The sequence below is a fragment of the Mizuhopecten yessoensis genome, unplaced genomic scaffold, assembly GCF_002113885.1.
Source record: "Mizuhopecten yessoensis strain PY_sf001 unplaced genomic scaffold, ASM211388v2 scaffold8335, whole genome shotgun sequence".
NCBI lineage: Eukaryota > Metazoa > Mollusca > Bivalvia > Pectinida > Pectinidae > Mizuhopecten > Mizuhopecten yessoensis.
Genome location: NW_018407496.1, coordinates 255,876 through 280,850, shown reverse-complemented (window position 1 = coordinate 280,850; position 24,975 = coordinate 255,876). Strand labels below are relative to the sequence as shown.

At 38.2% G+C, this 24,975-nt stretch overlaps 1 protein-coding gene across 14 annotated transcripts in view; it reads right to left on the bottom strand.

Annotated features, from left to right (window-relative positions):
• LOC110455629 (disabled homolog 2-interacting protein-like) overlaps positions 1–24,975 on the bottom strand; it is a 241,543-nt gene that overhangs the window by 62,939 nt on the left and 153,629 nt on the right. For 13 of the 14 annotated variants that reach the window (XM_021505855.1, XM_021505856.1, XM_021505857.1 and 10 more), the window contains one exon: positions 19,276–19,379. In XM_021505855.1, the coding sequence (XP_021361530.1) occupies positions 19,276–19,379 (104 nt within the window). Of the gene's footprint in view, positions 1–10,930; positions 11,077–19,275; positions 19,380–24,975 lie in introns of those variants that run through there. The other variant, XM_021505870.1, reaches the window with a different exon arrangement.

Here is a 24,975-nt window from a genome sequence, read left to right as displayed (position 1 = left end):
AAGCATACAGGTGGAATGGGTACAAGATGAGGTGTCCCCATGCAGGGTGTCATGAAAGCATACAGGTGGAATGGGTGGACACACAATGTTACGCTGGAATTGAGATTTCATTTCCTTTTCATTTGTTTATGAAAAGTTTACATGGACTCAAAAACAGCAGGCATTTAATACACTCTGTCTTAATGTGCTCTGGCATGGACAGCCAGCACACTGTAAAAGACTTGTGAAGTGTTTTTTGCATTAAATTTGCAAGGATAGTAGATCATGAATTCATTTATCTCACAAATATTCATTCACACATATTTAAACAAGGTATATATAGTTTAAATGTTCCAGTCACAGTTTCAAATCCTCCCAAAGAAAATTGTTTGAAGCACAATCAATGACAATAAGAAATGATGAAAACTAAGTCACTGACAGTTACTTCTATACTGATGAATGAACGGACACATGCTGAGTTTCTCTTCCTGGCGTGCATGTTTTCCTGACCCCAGCTAATCAAGGAACCCTGGACAAAACTTGCTTCCCTGCTGACAGGATGGTGAGAACAGCCACAGATGAAAGGCCTGGGTGGGAAAACTTGTGGTTTTTAATAATCACTAATGATAAATCTATGAGCTGACAACATGGCCAGGGCGCCTGTCTTTCTAATTAGCCCTCCAGGGAAAGAATAGCTGACCCACTGGTCAGAAACATGCACATATTAATGAGTTTTTTCTCTCCTCACACTGGACTGTGGTCATTTGAGAAGAGTAAACAGAGTTCATGATACCGTGAGAGACAGTCTGTAAAATCCTTTATTGTGTGCTTATATTTCCACAAGGGCAGATACATCTGACCAGAATCAAAGGCAAAAGAGGTCTAAAAAACTTCAAATTATTGTGTTTGTGTAAATACTATCATTCCAACATTATGATGTGCTCATATATGTTATATGGTGATATACATAGACCTACTTATAGAAGATCATTGCAGTATACATTGACCTACTTATAGAAGATCATTGCAGTATGCATTGACCTACTTATTGAAGATCATTGCAGTATACATTGACCTACTTATAGAAGATCATTGCAGTATACATTGACCTACTTATAGAAGATCATTGCAGTATACATTGACCTACTTATAGAAGATCATTGCAGTATACATTGACCTACTTATAGAAGATCATTGCAGTATACATTGACCTACTTATAGAAGATCATTGCAGTATACATTGACCTACTTATAGAAGATCATTGCAGTATACATTGACCTACTTATAGAAGATCATTGCAGTATACATTGACCTACTTATAGNTATACTTATAGAAGAACATTTCAGTATACATTGACCTACTTATAGAAGATCATTTCAGTATACATTGACCTACTTATAGAAGATCATTGCAGTATATATTGACCTACTTATAGAAGTTCATTGCAGTATACATTGACCTACTTATAGAAGATCATTGCAGTGTACATCGACTACAAACAAAAGACCAAGGTGAAACACTGACCTACAAACAGATGATGGCTGTATACATTGACCTACTTATGTAAGACCGTCCATCGTACAGACACACAAAACCAGTAACATTTCATCATCCAAACACAACACAAAAAAGATGCCTTTCATATGGTTAACATCAAACTAATGTCTAATCTGGATTACTGGAGGATGACATTTCCGCTGAGTCAGCAATTGATTCCCGCTCCCTGTAGGGAAGTTAATTTACTCTTACAGAAGTGTTCATTTATAAAGCTGGATGTTTTACAACCAATATATATATATAGGTATAGTCCTAAATCACACTCAGGGTTATACTGTCTATACTAGAAATATTATTTATTACAGTCATGTCCAGGTTTCTAGTTCCTCAGGTCTAGACACTGTTCAAAGATGAAAGATGGATCTCAGACATCAAACTGTCATCATACCTCAACACACTGATATATATCTGTAATAATTAACAAAATATCTCTGAACATTAGTTTTTGTCAAAGACGAGATCATATAGCCACCTACAAGAGATGCAGACCCTACTGTCATACAAGTGCTGCGACTGAAGTGTTATTGCACATTGCGCAGGCTGTCTGTGTTATTCTATGCACCAGTATGCTTTCAATGTCTGTCGGATCTTTTACACACACAGGAGGTCGAAAAAAAGGTCAGCCACCAGGTGGAGACACTATCTAGGTCTAGTTATAGGTCGTATCTATGGCAACAGCTTTATATACACACTGATCAGCCTCCTGTACCAGAAATAACTGCCCCAGTCCTAGCCCATCACATACAGACAATAGATAATGGACCCAATCAGACAGTAGGCCTTCCTGATAATAATGAGGGCATTTGTATCCCTATTGTCAGATTAACAGCTGTAGTTTTTTCTAGTTATTTTCACACATTTAATCTGTTTCAACTAATCTTTATACAAGTAGACTATATGAATGTGTATGATTTGCAGACAGACCTGTTATGGTCCAAGTGCTTAAGCCATTGTTACAGGTACAGGGGACCCTGACAGGAGTCATGTTTATACTCACCTCATTAACCCGACCCTCATCGTTGTAACCTTTACCCTCATACAATTCTGATACACTGCTGATAAAACAAGTCAGACAATAACAAGACATGTAAGGATCAGTTACAAATAAACAGATATCTACACTAATTATTTCAAAAGTTACAAAATGTTTTGATTTTTTTCTCAAAAGCATTCAGTCATAACAACAACCCGTTAATTATAGAAGGGAACGGTCTTTACGAGTGTGGATCAGGAGCTTTTATAACAATGGCAAACTACACTGATAAAATAACAAAATATGGCAATTACAGTTGACATAGAATGTAGGATATGCCCAGGACAAACTGATGTATATCGAACAGTTTAAGGGCCATAATTCTGTATATATATGGGTAGAACACACGACACGAATACACACCACCCGAATTCACACCATGTGACACTCTGCCATTCCCATTCATATAGGTATGCATGTACAGTATATGAATACAATTTGGTTATTGTAGGTGACAGAGTATATGAGATAAAGTCTGGACAATGTGATGCTCAACCTGACTGAGAGATGAATAGAGTGTCGGACGACAGAGTGATGGACCGACAGAGTGACGGACCGACAGAGTGTCAAACAGAGTGCAAACCTAAAGTCCCCTCAAGTAGTTACCGGGTGGGGGCTAGACCAAAACCATTATCAATATCCAGGTTTAAGTTTAAATTAAGTGGCATCATGTTGTTCCTCTAGCAACAGGTTTATTCCTAACAGGATGATTGAGTTAAAATAATTCACTGACAGCTGGTTACTGAAAGATTCATTTTAAGTTGAAATCTCAATGATGTTTCCAAATATAGAAGTTTGAAATTGTCATTGAATTATTAATCATGCAAAGTAAACACCAGGTCAATGATTTCAGTCACGAAACATTAAACATGAGCCTTAGAATTTAATTTCCTATGTGGTGTCAAGTGTTCTGGAGTACTTCAATGAATGTCCAAAACATGGGTTTTACCATACATACAAAGAACACACTGAGGAATGCAATGTACTGGGCACTGTACACTTATATTTGCCATGATAATTTATTTACCTCAAATTATCATGGAGGACAAAAAGAGCGGAAATTGCAGCAAAAATGTCCAGTGTTCAGTATGTTAACATGACAAACAACAACACATACATGTAACATCTGATGGCGTCTCTGGATCCCTATATACTGATTTGGTTTTACTTTGGATCCCTATATACTGATTTGGTTTTACTTTGTTGTAGGGAAGCGTTGGATAAGAAGATTTCTCTGGACCGTTTCTGAAATTGCTGTATATGTTTTGGACATCATTAGGAAATAGATTTTCTGTCATCTTTGCTAAGCACCATAAAAATCCAACTGAATTGCAAAGAATGTCAATAAATGTCATAAGGATCCCAGTTAGAGGCACAGGATCCCGAAGAGCTAGCACAAACAGGTTTAGTGTTTGACACACAGACCTGTTAAGACTGATTTCAAGGCCGACTTTCATTGTACAAAAAATTACTGGAGGCAGGGGAAATAAAGGATGTGGTTTCTCTTCATGTACATTAATGGAACAATGGCTTTGTGTTAGATTTGTATTTTGTCTAAAGTCACAAAATGTACAAATCTAAGATTTGCAAAGTCAGCAAATTTCAAAGATTCATGTGTAAATATAGATTTCAGTTGGACACTGCTACATCACACCAACTAATTAATTCTTCTTCCTGTATTCTCCAGATAAAATTTGACCCCTATGTTTTGTCTGTTCAGCTTTACCATGTCCAATGATTATAGCTACAGTAACTGGACACTGACCATGACCATTGACCACATGAGGTCTGCCCAATTGACCAGTGGTCAAGTCAAGCTCACAAAGGAGATCAAGCTTATAAGTAACAGCTGAGTTGCTGATGCTGTGTCCAACACTGTTATATAAGGACCAGGCAAATGAAGCAGAAAGTAGGTGATAAACCTGTCAACCAACCAACCAACCAAGAAGCAGAAAGATTTTAGACTGTGGGGAACAAAGGGTACATGTACCAGTATTTAAATTTGAGACAGGAAATCAATTGGAGGTCAATTCAAGGGGAGCAAAGCAGCACAAATTTGAGCCTTAATAACAGGTGTCATTACTCTTGAGATAAAGGGAACAAAAAGGTACTTGTTTGAGACTTGGGGAACAAAAACAGTATCAATTTGAGGCTGAGGTGATGAAAACACATCAGTTTAGATTTTGGAAACAAGGGAACACCAATTTTAAACACAACAAAGTCCCTATCATGAGTGAGATTTCCTCTCACAAGAAAACATCTTGTTTTCCTGGTTGTTTTATTTAATAAACTTGAAATATTGTAAAGGAACAATTTAAGAAAGTTAAGTATAAGAAACAATAAAATTATTATCTCTCATATTAACTATATCTAAGATACTGCAATAGAAAACTGATGTGGTCCGGCAGGTGGCCCTGTACCTTTTCACGTCTGATCAGGGTATAGATCCTCGGCTGTCTGGTGAAAAGCAAGTCAAGTGCACTATCCACTACGCCACTTGTCCACCCTTAATCAAATCTGGAAACTGTTAACATTGATCAAGTCCATAGAGAAGACAGTTAAATAAGTTATGAGCATCCCACACAGTGTGAAATGATATTTATATAAGTGTGACAAAAATTTAACTCTGTGTGGCAACAGCAGGGATACATTTATATAACAAATACCTCCAGCATCTCAGCCATAGCTCTCCTGTCTCAGGTAAACACAAAACTCAAATGACAAATGTAAACATCTTTGTCATGGTTGTGTATACCTCCCAGACATTTTGTAACGTTTTTAGTTTGTAGTAAGCCGATCTGAATCGGGCACATTTCATGTGTTATGTGTTGACAACAAATCAACCTTAAAGGTGAAGCTAACCAGTGTGTTGGCTGACTGTATCCATCATGTTTATATTGTCACCTGGTGATGACCTTGATGTGATCCCTATCAGAAGAAAATTGTTGTTCTATTGATTTTTGCTGGGTTTTGTTTTATTGCTTTCCAATCCCTTCCAGCTGCTCTATCTGTAGAGCCCACATTTACATGTAGTAGACACGGAGATGGCTAAACACTCCACACCTACAGCACGATGTCTACCAATAGTAAACTACCCCTCCATCCACACCTACAGCACGATGTCTACCAATAGTAAACTACCCCTCCATCCACACCTACAGCACGATGTCTACCAATAGTAAACTACCCCTCCATCCACACCTACAGCACGATGTCTACCAATAGTAAACTACCCCTCCATCCACACCTACAGCACGATGTCTACCAATAGTAAACTACCCCTCCATCCACACCTACAGCACGATGTCTACCAATAGTAAACTACCCCTCCATCCACACCTACAGCACGATGTCTACCAATAGTAAACTACCCCTCCATCCACACCTACAGCACGATGTCTACCAATAGTAAACTACCCCTCCATCCACACCTACAGCACGATGTCTACCAATAGTAAACTACCCCTCCATCCACACCTACAGCACAATGTCTACCAATAGTAAACTACCCCTCCAATACACTAATATATTACTGCAGTCAACAAAACCATTACTTCACATTACTTCTTTGTGAATGGGCCAGTAGCCATAGAAACACCACTGCCACAAGGTCAAGATACTCTATAAAACTTATATACCAAAAGTCAGGATACTCCAGGGAACCGTTGTCAAATGGTCAGAATTCTATATGGAACCATTACATAAGGTCAGGATATACCAGGAAACCATTGTCAAATGGTCAGAATTCTATATGGAACCATTACATTAGGTCAGGATACTCCCCAGGAAACCGTTGTCAAATGGTCAGAATTCTGAATGAAACCATGACATTAGGTCAGGATACTCCAAGAAACCATTGTCAAATGGTCAGAATTCTGAATGAAACCATTACACTAGGTCAGGATACTCAAGAAAACCATAGCAACATGGTGAGGATTCCTGATAAAACCAAAGCCAAGTTTCGCTACACTCGGGCCACAACCAATCCAAATTTATTTTCAGGAACCATCCAACAAACTTGTCCCAATTGATAAGGAGTCTAAAATGTATCCCTTGTCAATGCCATTTCTTGAAAAGGGTGAAGATACAATCGTATGATAAAAATCCACAATACTGCCTTCTGTACCCTTCCTATATACCAAACAGCTGTCACAAGATCCATGTCAGCACTCAGTAACAGGTTTAATAGAATTCTGTTTTATATACAATGTCACTTAAAAGCCAGGTCCCTGAAAACGACAGCCACAGCAAACATTAAGGCTCTAAGGTATCACATCAACACAGCCCACTCCATGAGAATATTGACCTCTGGTGCACCTCTGTCACTCTTATCTACTCTTCCTTTCATAAAACCCAATATTATTTTTCAACACAGCAATGTTTTTTTTGTTCACATACCTAGTTCATATACTATGTGAAAGAGTTAAGAGTAATTGTGTTTTAAAGAAACGTTCACACGATATTATTTTTTCAGTCTTTCCTATGTATATATATGAACACAAAATGTACTTTAATACATGTCATGTACAACTGATTATTTGTGAGGTCAAATTCCCTGAGGTCCCACACATGAGACTGAGAGGGACCTGCAAGTGTCAACAACATCAATCAAGCAACATGGCCGACAGTAGCCCTGTGATGCCACTTGTAGTAAAAGAGGTGAAACTCCCTGTTACAATCTGACATGTTTCATGATAGCTCTAATAAATTTGAAAAGTACAGATTGTGATGGGCATGTTCAGATGTCAAATAAGAAAACTCATTCAGTGTTTTTTTGTATGATTTCCTACTAGTTCAGGTAGGGGGAATTAAGGTCAAGTAATGAAAGTCTGGACCAGTAAATACTACAAATCAATGTTGTCCTTTCATCACCGTAACCCGATATAACCTACCGACTAAACCTAAATCACAGTATATGTATGCACCCCATACCTGGTTGGCTTAAGGATTAATTCCCGAGGAAAAATGAAATGCCCATGTCCCCATATCAATTGTGAGATAGTTCCTGAAGACAGAGTCAAAGGTCTGTGTCCCCATATTAATTAGGATTTTGTAACTGAGCATAGAACCAAGGGCCTGTGTCTCCATGTTTGGTGTGTCTGCGACTGAGGATAGAACCAAGGGCCTGTGTCTCCATGTGTGGTGTGTTAGTAACTAAGGATAGAACCAAGGGCCTGTGTCTCCATGTTTAGTGTGATAGTAACTGAGGAAAGAACCAAGGGCCTGTGTCTCCATGTTTGGTGTGTTAGTAACTGAGGATAGAACCAAGGGCCTGTGTCTCCATGTTTAGTGTGATAGTAACTGAGGAAAGAACCAAGGGCCTGTGTCTCCATGTGTGGTGTGTTAGTAACTAAGGATAGAACCAAGGGCCTGTGTCTCCATGTTTGGTGTGTCTGCGACTGAGGATAGAACCAAGGGCCTGTGTCTCCATGTTTCGTGTGTCTGTGACTGAGGATAGAACCAAAGGCCCGTGTCTCTATGTTTGGTGCGTCTGTGACTGAGGATAGAACCAAGGGCCTGTGTCTCCATGTTTGGTGTGATAGTACCTGAGGATAGAACCAAGGGCCTGTGTCTCCATGTGTGGTGTGTTAGTAACTAAGGATAGAACCAAGGGCCTGTGTCTCCATGTGTGGTGTGTTAGTAACTGAGGATAGAACCAAGGGCCTGTGTCTCCATGTGTGGTGTGTTAGTAACTGAGGATAGAACCAAGGGCCTGTGTCTCCATGTGTGGTGTGTTAGTAACTGAGGATAGAACCAAGGGCCTGTGTCTCCATGTGTGGTGTGTTAGTAACTGAGGATAGAACCAAGGGCCTGTGTCTCCATGTGTGGTGTGTTAGTAACTGAGGATAGAACCAAGGGCCTGTGTCTCCATGTGTGGTGTGTTAGTAACTGAGGATAGAACCAAGGGCCTGTGTCTCCATGTGTGGTGTGTTAGTAACTGAGGATAGAACCAAGGGCCTGTGTCTCCATGTGTGGTGTGTTAGTAACTGAGGATAGAACCAAGGGCCTGTGTCTCCATGTGTGGTGTGTTAGTAACTAAGGATAGAACCAAGGGCATGTGTCTCAATGTTATTTATATTTGTGAATTACAAATTCAACATGATGTGCTAGTTTTTATACCTGAAATTTGTCATTTCCATTCATGTTATAGACCTACATTCCAACTGAAAGCAGTTCAATGCATAAATGACCATAATCTGCCAAACATGTTACACTATGACCTTATAAGATAAAAGTAATAACTATATTTTGTTAAGCATAAAGTCAAATGAATTTTAGGAACAGCTCCACAAAAGACAATCTGTCAACACAAAACATAATTTTAAAAAGTGCACAAAGTAGATAATACTTGACAGATAATGTTAAATTGTAGCTTTGAGGTGCTTCAGGGGCCCCGGGCTCACACACAGCACACACCATAAAACACAAACTAGAGCTTCAGATAACACACATACTACTGACATGGAACCCTAATTATTACTACATACCGACAGTACGTATTACACTATGTTTCCTGTTAGATATGATGGATGAAAAAGAACCACAATATCATACAGATCTAAATAACATAATCCTGACTGATACTTCACATCAGAACAAGTAGGAAAGTTATCTTGATGAAAATTACAGGAGATGAGGCCAAATCTGCCTCTTTATGATAAACAACATAACTGTATAATGAGAATCATGAAGAAACTCCCAGCATACATAAAGTACAATAACTAACCAATGAGCTATAGATTGGCATTCATGCAAATGTGATGTAAGTAAAGAATTGATGTAGAAATAAGGCTGATTTCAGGAGTAGGGTTGATGAAGGAGTAGGATTAATGTAGGAGTAAGGCTAAAGGAGTAGGATTGATGTAGGAGTGATGTAGGAGTAGGATTAATGTAGGAGTAAGGCTAAAGGAGTAGGATTGATGTAGGAGTAGGATTAATGTAGAAGTAAGGCTAAAGGAGTAGGATTGATGTAGGAGTAGGACTGATGTAGGAGTAGGATTAATGTAGGAGTAAGATTAAAGGAGTAGGATTGATGTAGGAGTAGGATTAATGCAGGAGTAAGGCTAAAAGAGTAGGATTGATGTAGGAGTAGGATTAATGTACATAGGAGTAAGGCTAAAGGAGTAGGATTGATGTAGGATTGATGTATTGATGTAGGAGTAGGATTGATGTATGAGTATAGGCTAATGTAGAAATAAGGCTGATTTCAGGAGTAGGATTGAAATAGGTATAGGGCCGATGTAGGAGTAGGATTTATGTAGGAATAGAATTGATGTATGAGCAGGACTTATGTAGGAATAAGGATGATGTAGGAGTAGGACTGATGTAGGAGTAGGACTGATGTAGGAGTAGGACTGACGTAGGAGTAAGGCTGATGTAGGAGTAGGACTGATGTAGGAGTAAGGCTGATGTAGGAGTAAGGCTGATGTAGGAGTAGGACTGATGTAGGAGGACTGATGTAGGAGAAGGACTGATGTAGGAGTAAGGCTGATGTAGGAGTAGGACTGATGTAGGAGTAAGGCTGATGTAGGAGTAGGACTGATGTAGGAGTAAGGCTGATGTAGGAGTAGGACTGATGTAGGAGTAAGGCTGATGTAGGAGTAGGACTGATGTAGGAGTAAGGCTGATGTAGGAGTAGGACTGATGTAGGAGTAAGGCTGATGTAGGAGTAGGACTGATGTAGGAGTAAGGCTGATGTAGGAGTAGGACTGATGTAGGAGTAAGGCTGATGTAGGAGTAGGACTGACATAGGAGTAATGCTGATGTAGGAGTAGGACTGATGTAGGAGTAAGGCTGATGTAGGAGTAGGATTGACGTAGGTTGTAGAATTGATGTAGTAGGAGTATAGACTGATATGTAGGAATAAAGCTGATGTCTTACTGCCTCGTGATCATCATAATATCAGACCAAGTGATCATTCTTAACCACCTCTTTATCTACAGTATGTCTTAACCACCACTTTATCTACAGTATGTCTTAACCACCTCTTTATCTACAGAATGTCTTAACCACCTCTTTATCTACAGTATGACTATGTCCACAGACAAATTCTCACTCTCATTCCAAGTATTTTCCCCCCATTGTTATGGTTACAAAGACATTATCAGGATTATAAGTTCTTTACAAAAATTAATTTACCAAATAAAAGCATGGATGACATAACTGTTTACACACTAGAAATTGCTGAACCATCCAAATAAAGAGATTCCATGTACTTAATCCATAATCAAGTGATTTGTTTATGTGCCTACTACCTTGGACGTAGGCCTTACCTAGGGTATGTGTTGTGTCTATTTACACACCATTACAGATAGGAACATGGTCTCCTAGCTAAAACCACAAATGTACACATACTCACCATTACAGAAGCCATGTCTTTGTCAGTGAACCTAACACACAAAATTAATCCAACATGTGCCCAATATACCAGTAATACAGTAATTTTTCACAGAATCAGCAGAGTCCGCTTTACTAGATCTGCTCGCTCTGAGCTGTGTAGACACACTGTGCTATCTCCCTCTCACAGTGGCCAAGTCCATTACAGCATGGGCTGCACCAACTAACTGGCCCAGTCCACCTACAGCTAGGGGGAAAACAGGGTGCACCCTTTGTTCAGCATTGTCAGCTGGAAGCTTGATATTGGGAAACATTTTCTGTCACACAGTATTCATACAAGTTTGGAATTAAATTTTGATGTGATTCAAAATAATGTTCATCATACCTATTTATAAGTCCTGACCTGCTAATGAGTTTTCAACAATAAAAGAACAGAACTGAATTTCTCTTTTAAATGCTGTTTTATTTTGAGAGAATAAAGATATTGACAAAAGAGAGAGGCTTACAGTGGAGATTTAGATCCTTATGACAGTGTCTGCTAGCCTCTATAGATAAGGATCCGTATGACAATATATCTGACTGTTAGACTTCATAGGAGGTCCTGGGCCTAAACCATTATCAAAATATTACGTCATCATAAACTTGTATAAACAAAAATATTGTTTTAAACACAATACATTACAAATGTTAGTATGCCCCGGCTCTCGTTCCTTTACACGCAGACTGATCTGAACGGATCGGATCAAACGTTTTACCACCAGGTGAAGGTGGAGATTTAGGATAAAGACCCTTAAGGATTTATATACCAACACCTAACCCACTTAGTACTAAGAATTATTAAACAATTCAAACACTGGAGTGGGCGTTACATAATCTCCTATTATATATATAGGTTTTATTTTTTTAAGTTGAGCCTGTTAGGGTGAGCATTATTAGGGTACTCAGTATATGTATCACACTGATCACCTTATCAGATTATAAACAGCTCACAACGGTTAGAGACAGAGTCAAAGTGGGACGACTGTCTGTACCACCTATCATAAACATGGTCTAATCATTTTGGAGAAAAGACAGTGTCTAAGTGGGAAGAAGAACCCATACAGGAAAACCTGTCTAAAGTTTTAAAGATGAAACCTTCAGCCTGCCCCAGACAGCATGGATGCTGTGCCCCTACATGGGCTAGTAAGGCTTAGAAGAGGCTTAAGACAAATGAAAGGCTACATTAATATTTACCAGTAATATAATATACAAAAATAAAGTGGTAAATTTTGTATTGCATATAAAAAAAATCATAAAGATGGAGAGACAGTTTTCTGTGGAATTTAATAAAAGGATTTCAAATGAAAACTTTGGACAGTCATATGCAATATATGATGCTATTTTTCGTAACAGGAATTTATATTTGCAGAAAAAAAGAGTTTTTGACAGGGGAAATTAGGATCACTAAAAGCAAACTTAATAATGTGTATAATATCCAGGCTTAATTTGAGCCTATATACATGTAACTGACCATAGCAATGATAAGAAGGGCAAGTTACAGTAAATATGTTTCATCTGGATTTTTATCAAGACATTGCCATTTCTTTTTTAGTTTGATAAAACTTTGTCTTAAACAAGAAAACCCATTTTCTGTACAAAGCTAGCTGAGATAATGCTGATGTCATTCAGAAATGACAAAGCACCTGTCTGTTGTTGACCTATATTGTATAGGTAGCTAATTGTGAGTAAACAAAACGATACAATAGACACACTAATACACAAACTTCTGTGATTAATATTCAGGAAACTCAACTCTGAAGGCAGAACAAAACAGCAATACTAGGTATTACCTTTTATGTACGCCAGCCCGCCACACTTAGGGAATAAAAACTTGTCCCACTTCCTACCTGTGTCAGGACATCTTTGAAAAGATTTCCTTTGGAAAATTAAGTGTGACTCAGAGTCAGCCCTATTATAGAAGAAGTCTGTTTAGGATTTAGTTACACAAGCCTGAATAGATAACGTGACAATCTATTCAAATATTTTTTTTATATAGTTTGAAGAGAAATATAAGAATCACAATTTTAGATAATTTTCAACTAATATTGATCATATGTTGTGTCACTATTACAATCAATGTCCGTTGCCTGCTAGCTACAATACAAGCTCACCATACCCTCCTAGCTACAATACAAACTCACCATACCCTCCTAGCTACAATACAAGCTAACCATACCCTGCTAGCTACAATACGAGCTCACCATCCCCTGCTAGCTACAATACAAGCTAAACATACCCTCCTAGCCACAATACAAGCTCACCATACCCTCCTAGCTTCAATACAAGCTCACCATACCCTGCTAGCTACAATATGAGCTCACCATACCCTGATAGCTACAATACAAGCTCACCATACCCACCTAGCTACAATACAAGCTCACCATACCCACCTAGCTACAATACAAGCTCACCATACCCTCCTAGCTACAATACAAACTCACCATACCCTCCTAGCTACAATACAAGCTAACCATACCCTGCTAGCTACAATACGAGCCCACCATACCCTCCTAACTACACTACGAGCTCACCATACCCTGCTAGCTACAATCCGAGCCCACCATACCCTCCTAACTACACTACGAGCTCACCATACCCTGCTAGCTACAATCCGAGCCCACCATACCCTCCTAACTACACTACGAGCTCACCATACCCTGCTAGCTACAATACAAGCTCACCATCCCCTGCTAGCTACAATACAAGCTCACCATCCCCTCCTAGCTACAATACAAGCTCACCATACCCTGCTAGCTACAACATGAGCTCACCATACCCTCCTAGCTGTCTCACAAACTGCCTATAATTTGAATAACTTTAGGACTTACAATGACAGTACTGACATGCTATTGTCGTGACCATTGTGACTCAGTAAAGACTGATTAAGAAAAACGTGACTTAACAATAACACCGAGAAACAAATGTCTGTTTCAAGCAGATTGATTTTCATGTAAATGCTTTTAAATCATTCTTTTACCAGTGAAAATAAAATATCCAGTTTGAAAACTTTTTAAAAATAGGTAATTTGGATTTACATTGTAACCAAGCTTTAGGCTTCAGATGTCAGCCGACCAGGGATATAAGGGACACAAACAAGTATAATACTGACATTCCTATGTACCTGTGGTCTAAGTCAATGATATCCCTGTGATGAGAACACTAACAATGATTAATGAACCCATGTCACACAGACAATAACTGTTATAAAAAATCACCCTTATATATTCTACGTCATCAATGGAAAAAAATATTTATAAATTAGCATCTAAATTGATTCATCAAATACTAAGTCAGTATCTTAATGAGCTTACAATGTTCATGTTCAGGGCTAAGAATAATCAGCACCAAAATATCAGATGAGGTTACAATGCACATATTAAGGGCCTTATATAGTCTTTATATAAGATTTCAATGTGCATGATCAGGGCCAAAACGTAATTGAGGTTACAATGTTATGTACAGTCTCAGGCCATCAAGCCTCACTTTTAAACAAAAAGACGCAATAAGCCTCCATCAAAATTACACTCATTGTACATGTTGAGGGGCTATAAGCGTAAAGAAAAGCTTACAAAGTATGTGTAGAGGGACAATAAGCCAAAAGGAAGCTTACAATGTACATGTAGAGGGGAATAAGCCTTATTGGAGTTTTCGAAGTACATGCAGAGGAAGGCACATACTGAGGGGCAATAAGTTTAAAGAAAGGCACATACTGAGGGGCAATAAGTCTAAAGAAAGGCACATACTGAGGGGCAATAAGCCTAGCTTAGTCAAGGTTTATATGAAGTACATGTTGAAGGACAATAAGTCTAAACTGAGGTTACAATGTACATGGTCAGGGCCAGCAAGCTTTAGTTGACATTCTACTTTTCATGATGAGGGCCAGCTATTGCAATCCTTGCACATGAAAAAAGTATATAGGACACCACAAGACTATCCCATCGTATCAATCAATACAGTGATCTTGTTTCATTGGCAATACATCAGAATTACGGGAGATCAAGCCGCAGACATCAGGATACTATCTCATAAGTATGCTGATGTTGGGGTATATTTATAAACTATCAAGGGCATATCAACATAATGGAAACGGCAGCATGATAAGCCTGACGTCATAAAAAGCTCATCATATGTAAAATGCGGAACAAGAGCCTACCTCAATGGATGGTAGACATGACATACATACCTAGGGAGCACTGAAGAATGGATTGGATGGCAAACAGGGTCAAAGGGTAACAGCACAGGATTGGGCCAATGGGGACTAAAACAAGGACAGGCAATGTTCTCCGGGAAGGAGGACGGGACAGACAGAAGGACTACTCAAAGGCAAGAGAAACAAGTAGGAAAGGCAATGTTCTTTGAGGGGTGGGGTGACTAGGACATATTACTGATCAACTGATTGACATATGCCATAAAGGTCCTAGCTGGGACAACATTAAGTAAGCTTTAAAACATCCTTACTTATGATAACAAAAATGTGACCGAGTGAGTGATAATACCAGACTGCCCACGTTGTAAACCAATATATCGGTCAAATATGCAGATCAATATCTATAGCGGTCAGTTACCTACTTGTTCTTCTTCCTCAAGTGTAACAGTAGCTCTATGTCATCCATTATCTCCAAACCTACTTGCTCCAATTTTTCACCTCTAAGACAACAGAACAGGCCAAGGATGAGGACAACACCAGGGGTTACCACAGAACACTACCAGGCCAAGGATGAGGACAACACCAGGGGACACCACAAAACACAACCATGCCAAGGATGAGGACAACACCAGTGGACACCACAAAACACAACCAGGCCAAGGATGAGGACAACACCAGTGGACACCACAGAACACAACCAGGCCAAGGATGAGGACAACACCAGTGGTCACCACAGAACACAACCAGGCCAAGGATGAGGACAACACCAGTGGTCACCACAGAACAGGCCAAGGATGAGGACAACACCAGTGGTCACCACAGAACACAACCAGGCCAAGGATGAGGACAACACCAGGGGTCACCACAGACCACTACCAGGCCAAGGATGAGGACAACACCAGTGGACACCACAGAACAAAACCAGGCCAAGGATGAGGACAACACCAGTGGACACCACAGAACACAACCAGGCCAAGGATGAGGACTACACCAGTGGACACCACAGAACACTACCAGGCCAAGGATGAGAACAACACCAGGGGACACCACAGAACACTGTAACCAGGCCAAGGATGAGGACAACACCAGTGGACACCACAGAACAGGCCAAGGATGAGGACAACACCAGTGGTCACCACAGAACACAACCAGGCCAAGGATGAGAACAACACCAGTGGACACCACAGAACACTGTAACCAGGCCAAGGATGAGAACAACACCAGGGGACACCACAGAACACTGTAACCAGGCCAAGGATGAGGACAACACCAGTGGACACCACAGAACAAAACCAGGCCAAGGATGAGGACAACACCAGTGGACACCACAGAACAAAACCAGGCCAAGGATGAGGACAACACCAGTGGTCACCACAGAACACAACCAGGCCAAGGATGAGGACAACACAAGGGGTCACCACAGAACACAACCAGGCCAAGGATGAGGACTACACCAGTGGACACCACAGAACACTACCAGGCCAAGGATGAGAACAACACCAGGGGACACCACAGAACACTGTAACCAGGCCAAGGATGAGAACAACACCAGGGGACACCACAGAACACTGTAACCAGGCCAAGGATGAGGACAACACCAGTGGACACCACAGAACAAAACCAGGCCAAGGATGAGGACAACACCAGTGGACACCACAGAACAAAACCAGGCCAAGGATGAGGACAACACCAGTGGACACCACAGAACACAACCAGGCCAAGGATGAGGACTACACCAGTGGACACCACAGAACACTACCAGGCCAAGGATGAGGACAACAACAGGGGACACCACAGAACACTACCAGGCCAAGGATGAGGACAACACCAGGGGTCACCACAGAACACTACCACACTGACGATTCACCAATCTCAGGTTTTAAACTCCAATCATTACCAGGAATTTAGTTTGTAACCATCAGCAAACTTTTTGATATATCGAAAACAATCAACTAAAATCAACACTATCTACTTTAATGTCTGTTTCCTTATCTGCCATACACCCAACAGTGGACTTTACAACATAATAGACCAATCTACATGATAAGTTTCTTTTCCTTTACAACTCCAGAATTATCTCATTTACAAGGTATTCTGCTAATTCCAAAAAGGATGATTCACACCAGAAGTGTTTTTCCCACACTCCTTTAGTGTTAAACTGTGTATAGAGACTGACATTCTGTAACTCTGGTTTCTTCCTTGCTTGTTTGTGGACATTACAACGGAAATATTAACATTTGAATCAGAGTTAGGATTTGAAACATGTGAATCTGTCTTCTGTGTCCTTGTTGATATTAGATCCACCTACATCAACAAGGTCAAAGGTCAGGGGTCACTCACCAACTTTGAAACAGCACCTTGATTCAGGTAATGTATTAACAGGTTGAACTGGTAGCGTATTATCTTTGTGCAAGGAGAAAAAATAGTTGAAAATAGAAGGTAGAGAATATCTGCCTTTGTTTTACTTTATTTTCATCCAAATGTGTAGGAGTACTATTCTGACAGTTTCCAACAATGACAAAAATCCACAAAAATTATATGTTATTTAGTCATCAATAAGTTTTCAATTTAGAATATTTTTTTTCATTGATGTTGAAAGAATTTGTACACCATGACAGTGATTAAATTTGCTAGAAGAACTTGCCTGCTCCATTTTTAACTCATTTCCCCCTGAAATTTAATATTGAACAATTCCAACCTTTGAATTGGAAGAGTTCAAATGTTTCTTCAAGGGTGAATGAGTTAAAAAAAAGATCTTACTGTAATGCTATGATATTAGTCAGGTGAACATGTCGAAGTAGTTATCAATGAAGATCAATCTGTTGACCTGGTATTTAAGTTGACATGTATTTTATAATATACTTAATTCTGTTTTAACCTCATCAATCACAACCAATATATACTATAGAAGTGAACTATTCCAAACAGGTTTAAATGACATTTAATTCCACAGACATCTGCATGCATTACTGCTAACATTGCGATCTGGTGATCCAGCAGAAATAAAATCTCGTCAACATAATTGACAATTAAAGTTGAATGAAAGCTTCCAATAGCTTTTATCAAGAAAACCACACCAAGAGCTACAGTTTTCAACAATATGGCTTTTAATCTGACAACTTTAAATGACAGACTGAAGGTTTGTAAGCCACTAAATAAAAATCATTTAAAAATTGGAAATTTTACCATCAATGTAACTGGAAACCCCAAATAAGCTTGCCAATATTGAATAAAGAATTTGTCATTGATCCTGAAAAGTGAACAGCTTAGCCGTGTAGGAAGAAAGCCCCAACCTTTCATGTTGCTGGTAGCAAACGAACCATGTGCTGCTAGATTTGTTTCAGAAATACTTCAATGTAAATACAGTAAGGTTTTCTTTCAGTATTCATTTCATTAGTTAAACTTAGATGAGAAGTATTGAATCTTAATGAGTTCAAGCTACTCTCCAACATTCTCCCCATCAACCCTAATCACATTTACACCCATGTCAGCTGCTCCGAACTGTAGTCTATATGTTTTCTGCCAGTTCAAGTGATTTAATATTGATGTCTTTTCTAAACTTAATCTCAAACAGTGCATGTCACAGTCTCGTAAAAGTCAAACTCTCTTGTATTTTAATCAAGTACAGATTGGAACTCTTTTATATTTCCAATCAGTACAAAGTGATGTGTTCGGAGACACATGTGATATATTACATGGTTGTTCCGAAAAAAATTGAAAACTTCAATCTCTGGAGAAAAACCCCACTAACTGCAGGAAGGATGCAGTCATTTTGAAGTAGCTGGAATATTTCTCCTACATAATTAACACAATTCTTACAACAAGTAAAGGTTTGTTGGTTAATATCATACACTGGTATACAATATACATCTGTGATACAGACAAGTTAGATAAAATACCATCACAATATATAGTGAAGCAAACGTATAAATATAATGACGGCTATATATACACAACACCACCGGGTACGAAGCATTATAATGTTAAAAAATCCTTTCCGTTAAAATTGAGTAAAATAAAATACTAAGGGTGAAGCTGAGGGTACCATACCTGTCAACTCTCAACAATTAATTTGATTAAAAATGCCAATATTTTTCCATTTTTTCTTTTACCAATATTCTTTTTTAATTTGGAGTGATTTTTTTGTTGACAGGCAGGTGGAACAAAGATTCTGTACTTACGTATCATTGTCAGAGATGTTAGAGGCAGACCTCTTCCTGTCCAACTTTGTAACACTTTTGGTCCTCTTTAAATTGGTTTTAAATCCCTTCCTCATGAAGAAGTTCTGTAAATAGTACAAAGGAAAAAGTTGAAGTCAGTATTACGTACATGTACTGACAATACATTGCAGTTTACAATGATAAACAGAACCCCAGTCCATCACACACTTCTCAAATAATGGTGGTACCAGTTTGGACAGCTTGTTGGTATAGGTCCTAATCCTGCAGTAGACACAGTTGTCTGAATTATGCTCTGGAAATCACTGAAGCACACTTCTGAATCTCAAACTTAAAGTTGTGATTTTTTATTTGTAACTTAAATTTACATGTTTTCCGTCTTTTCAAATCCATGTATTTATTAAAACAAATAATGGTATACAGTAGATTACAGCCCACAGTCAAGCTTCAAAATACACATAAACTTTAGATAAACTTGCTATTTCAGAATTTAAATAATGATTCTTCAAAAGTTTCCCCAAGCAGTGAAATGCCATGTTGGTTCTTGTTACTAAAAACTGTATTTTTTTTAACTTGCCAAATTTCACCCACTGCCATTTTAAAACAATTTTACAGTGTTGAATTAGCTCAGGTATACAGATTATACTAATTAACTGTAGATATACATGTACAGTAAAACCTTGTTATACTGACACAATTTTTCTAGAGAAATTATGGCATTATACATAAAGTGGAAATTGAGGGAAACGTATAGTCGGATTGTTAAGAAAACAAGAAAAAGGGACTTTAAAATATATGTTGGCGGTAAATGAGCTGGCAAATGAAACGATGGGCATTATATCGAGGTTTTAGTGTGTATATATACTTTTTTTTTGTAAATAACACGAACAACTAAATAATAACACTCACTAACTTATTTTGACATCACCAACAGATGGACAGTCCATGACATCACAGAATATTTTACTGATAATGGTCTAGTATATAAAATATGTAATCTGCCAGTACATTTAGACACTTAATTCTGTGGAAGTCGCTAAGCAATATTTGTAATGATGGATTTTAAATACAAAACCTTCAATGTACAGTACGTTCCTTATATATATGAGGGATCAATACAAACGTAGCAGTCTTGGAGACCCAAACATGGACTGCTGATAACAACAGGGCCTGTCAGGTGTTTCATCCTGTTATTTTTACATGTCTATGCTAAAGAGTGAAATTCAAACAGCAAGATTTTTGACCAACTTTTTCATATTTGAAATATTATAAATATTTTTGTATTTTTTTTATATTTAAATAAAACAAGATATTTCTGATTTACATTTTTGTACTAAATAAGTGAAATTGACAGTTTAAAAACAAATTAACTTCCTTGTGACTCTGTCCTGTTAACACTCACAGTATTTAATTAGCTATTACAACCATGAAATGCTGGACCATTTCAGCGAGCATATGACACCATTGACAAAGGAGGCTGGAGATTTGTCCATTTTTTTTATTGAATATTGTTTAAGTCTTTGAAACCAACCATTTGTGTAACAGAAATGCAATCACAAACCGAGACCCATTTCCTCACACGTCAATGTAGACAAAGTTTATCTCCATTATCCTAATGATTCTTTGATTCTTCTACCTCATCATGTTATTCAAAACACAATTTTAGTAGTTGTTTCAGTGAACTTGTGTACACACAATGCTATAGGGCTTTGGTCACACAGTAATATATAGGATTTTGATTCTAATTAATAATTATGAATTATTGTCAGTTTATACAACATATAATTAACATATGTATCGCATGAATATTCTGAACAAGCAGCGATGGAAATTGATCACATTATTATCTATTCATGCAGACATATTTCTTTCTTTTTTTGCTTCCTTGTTAAATTATGAGCCTTAAATCAACGTAGATTTTTGTTTAATTTACTCAATTCTCTCACAATCAATCAATTTTTGTGAAAATCAACCCATGTTTGTTAAAGCTGCTCAATTCATTTTTTGTGAAAATCAACCTATTTTTAAGACCCGAACAAAAACTAAGCTAATATGAGCCTGGATATAAGTGATCAGACACCAAGTACTGTAATCAATATGGAGTTTAATAATTAATTTTTGATTTCAATGTAAGTTTATTCTTGATATCCTCCATGTGTGAAATTCCTCTCATTGCGGGTGTGGTAGGACCATTCATGGATTTTATTGATTATACCATATACCCACATAAACAATCGGAGCAGGAATCCAGACAGGTTTGTGATTGATAAACCAAGCTGAAGACCGGACTCTACCAAATGATCAGCAGGAATGAAATTAATCTCATTTTTATACAAGGTGACTCATAGGTCGAGGAATTTATTCAATCTGTACGGACAATCAGGCGATCAGGTCTAGTTCAGGGGCCACAATTTAATTAAGTTTGCAAAAATAAAATTCTCTGACGCCCAAAAACCTTGAAAAAAAAATGTTATCTAATTACAATGTTTTAACTGGAGTATTGAACATTTTGAGAAGATTGTTCTGGCTAGGATTTTAATGGATTTGAAAGTCGTAGGGTAATGCCATCCCATCAGTGGTCTGGTAGATAGCTGTACCCAATTGCACAGCAATAGCTAATAGCAAAAATCATGACCCAGAGCACACCTCTAAATAACAGCAATAGCTAATAGCAAAAATCATGACCCGAGCACACCTATAAATAACAGCAATAGCTAATAGCAAAAATCATGACCAAGAGCACACCTCTTAATAACAGCAATAGCTAATAGCAAAAATCATGACCCAGAGCACACCTCTAAATAACAGCAACATACATAATTAAACTTAAATTACAAACACTTCAAAGACATTTGTTTATCACATTATAGGCAGGGTTAATTTCAGGCATTTTATGGAAATAGTTTAAGATCTTTTTAAGTGAAGATGAATGTGTGCGTTTTAAAACAATTTACCAATTGAAAAACAGCTGATAAGTGATTTAAACTCTTTAGTTCATTAATCTCTTTTTTTTACCTTTAACAGATAATAGAACACCTGCATTTTGTAAAAAAAGATATTTTGAATTTTATTAATTTGAGATGAGGTGTTTAAGGTAATATGTACAACACACCTGGCTACTATACACGACCTACATGTTCAATTCTAACTCCACTTCATAGATTTAATTAACCGTTCATTCATAAACATCAGGTAATTTTAAAATGCCCCACAGAGATAGCTAGGTCAATACTGCGCGGACACAAACCAAGGCTTTAATGGAAGGACTTGTACAGCCAGCTGATCAGGTAGAAATCGTGTAACAGGCGGAGAGTTAAACAGGTATGTCAGTTAGGTTATGTATAAGGTGTGGACATCCAGGGTTGACACCTGACACACCTACTAAAGGTATGACACACCTGATGACAGTCTTCACACACAGCTGTTCTGGTCAGGTTAAAGCTAAGAACCATCAATCCCTTTTCCAAAAATATTCTTTCCAACACTGACACAGAAATTGATTGTCTGTCTACCCGAAGTCTGACCCTAACAGAACATTGCTTACAAAAGTACCAAATACACAAATTAAAAATAGTAAGATTCATCCTTTTGCCCCGTGCCTTGCTCGGTAAACCAGAACAAGGGAGGTAAGCTTCACCAACCAAAAATGTTGATATTGTACAGTCTGACAGTTTTGAACATCAAAATACTGAGTGGAACAGTTTGTCAGCTGCCTTCATCATCATGAAAAATATTTGTCTGTTAGTAATAAACAATTATTTTTTAATCCTGTGACCTTGATAACCTTGGCCTTTGGGAGATTTTTCAATCTTGCCATCTATGGTCCTCATAACCAAACAATGAAATGCCAGTCCATCAATTTTACTAACACATATTGATTTTTATTTTTATTTTTAATGCACATTACTGATTACAAGCCAAACCACATGAGTTTAGATTGTTTAGACTACCTGGTTTACAGATTTCAGTCCTGATAGATATGGCTACTTAACCCCTGTCAAAGTTCCTGTTGACCTCCACAAACTTCCTGTCATCAACCACACCTTGCCATATAAAACCTCTTTTTTATAGTTTGCCGATTTCTTTAGATAGAGAAGTGTTCTGATTGATTGACACAGGTGAGAAATTGACACAAACCTAATCAAATCAATCAATAAACGTAGGGAGTTGCTAATGGGTTTTAAATGTTCATTCTAAAGAAGTATGTAAGATGAATCATGTCCCGCACTTTGTCAGGTCAAACACACAGATCCCTCCATATACATCTTACAAGGAAACAGACCCTACTTTGACATACATTGTAGACTTATCTTTATTAAGCTGAAGCCATTTCCTCAGCTGACTGTACCCACTTCCTTCCACCAGGCCAATTAGTCCTATATATAATAACTGATTTTTTATATTTTATTTAAATACAGATTTTATATATGATGGTTTATGATCATGAGTTAATGAGCCGTGATTTGGTTTATTAGTTTTACCTGACTTGGCTGATCAATAAGCTGTAAATGGGGAGGACATTTCTTTCACTGCTTTGGTCGAGATGTCGGTACAAACTATATCACAGTTAACAATGCTTTGGTCGAGATGTCAGTACAAACTGTATCACAGTTAACAATGCTTTGGTCGAGATGTCGGTACAAACTATATCACAGTTAACAATGCTTTGGTCGAGATGTCAGTACAAACTGTATCACAGTTAACAATGCTTTGGTCGAGATGTCGGTACAATCTGTATCACAGTTAACAATGCTTTGTGAAAATACAGGGTACAAAATCGAAGTTATTAAATTAACACTTTAACATTGAATTTTTTGCCAAACTTGACAAGAATGTAAAAAGATATCAAGGAGATTTCAGTCCCTACAAAGTCCTAGCCATCAGCAGACATGACCTTCATGGCTCCTCGTCACACAGGTGTTGGGGTCGTGTGACCAATAAATCCCCACTAGCCCCGTTTTATCCCCTATTAAAGCCAAGGTGTTGGACATCCGATCCTTGTTTATTCAGCTGTGTGGTAGAGTACCTGAGTCTGCTAATTTACAGGTACATTTTCAATGTCTGTATCCATTCATCCGACTCAGGTGTACAGAATCAACAACCTAATACTGTTCAATATTTGCAGGTTATTGCTTCACGTCGTGTAATTTTAGATTTTCTCTGCAGAATTTAATCGATGAAAAAAGCACAGAAACTCCCCAGTTTCCTATGAATCTATACGTTATCATTCAGGTGTGCAGTAGATTTATTTTCATGGTACGGGTGATATCACAAGTGTTTGAACCAACTTCTAAAGACCCAGTGAGCCTGTATGATCAATATATGTAGCCATGCTGTTTAAAAGTAAAGCACATTCATGCTTTATTATAGATTTCAGTTGAATTATGCTAAGATTAGACACAACAGAACATGTTTTATTACTTTTGTGACATTTTTTCCCTAATTTCTTTGTAAGCCATCCCATTTAAGAGTGTTCGTGCCCAGTGGCCCTTTTCACCCAGTGGCCTACCACAAATCAGACTCCTCCCATACAAAGCCCCTAAAGTACAGTCCTCCAACACCCTAGTCTAGCTCTGTGGTCAGGTGATCACAGGACTGTGAAGTCTGTGGTCAGGTGATCGCAGGACTGTATATGCCTGTGGTCAGGTAATAGGAGGACTGTATATGCATATGGTCGGGTGACAGGACGAGGGATGTGTAAGT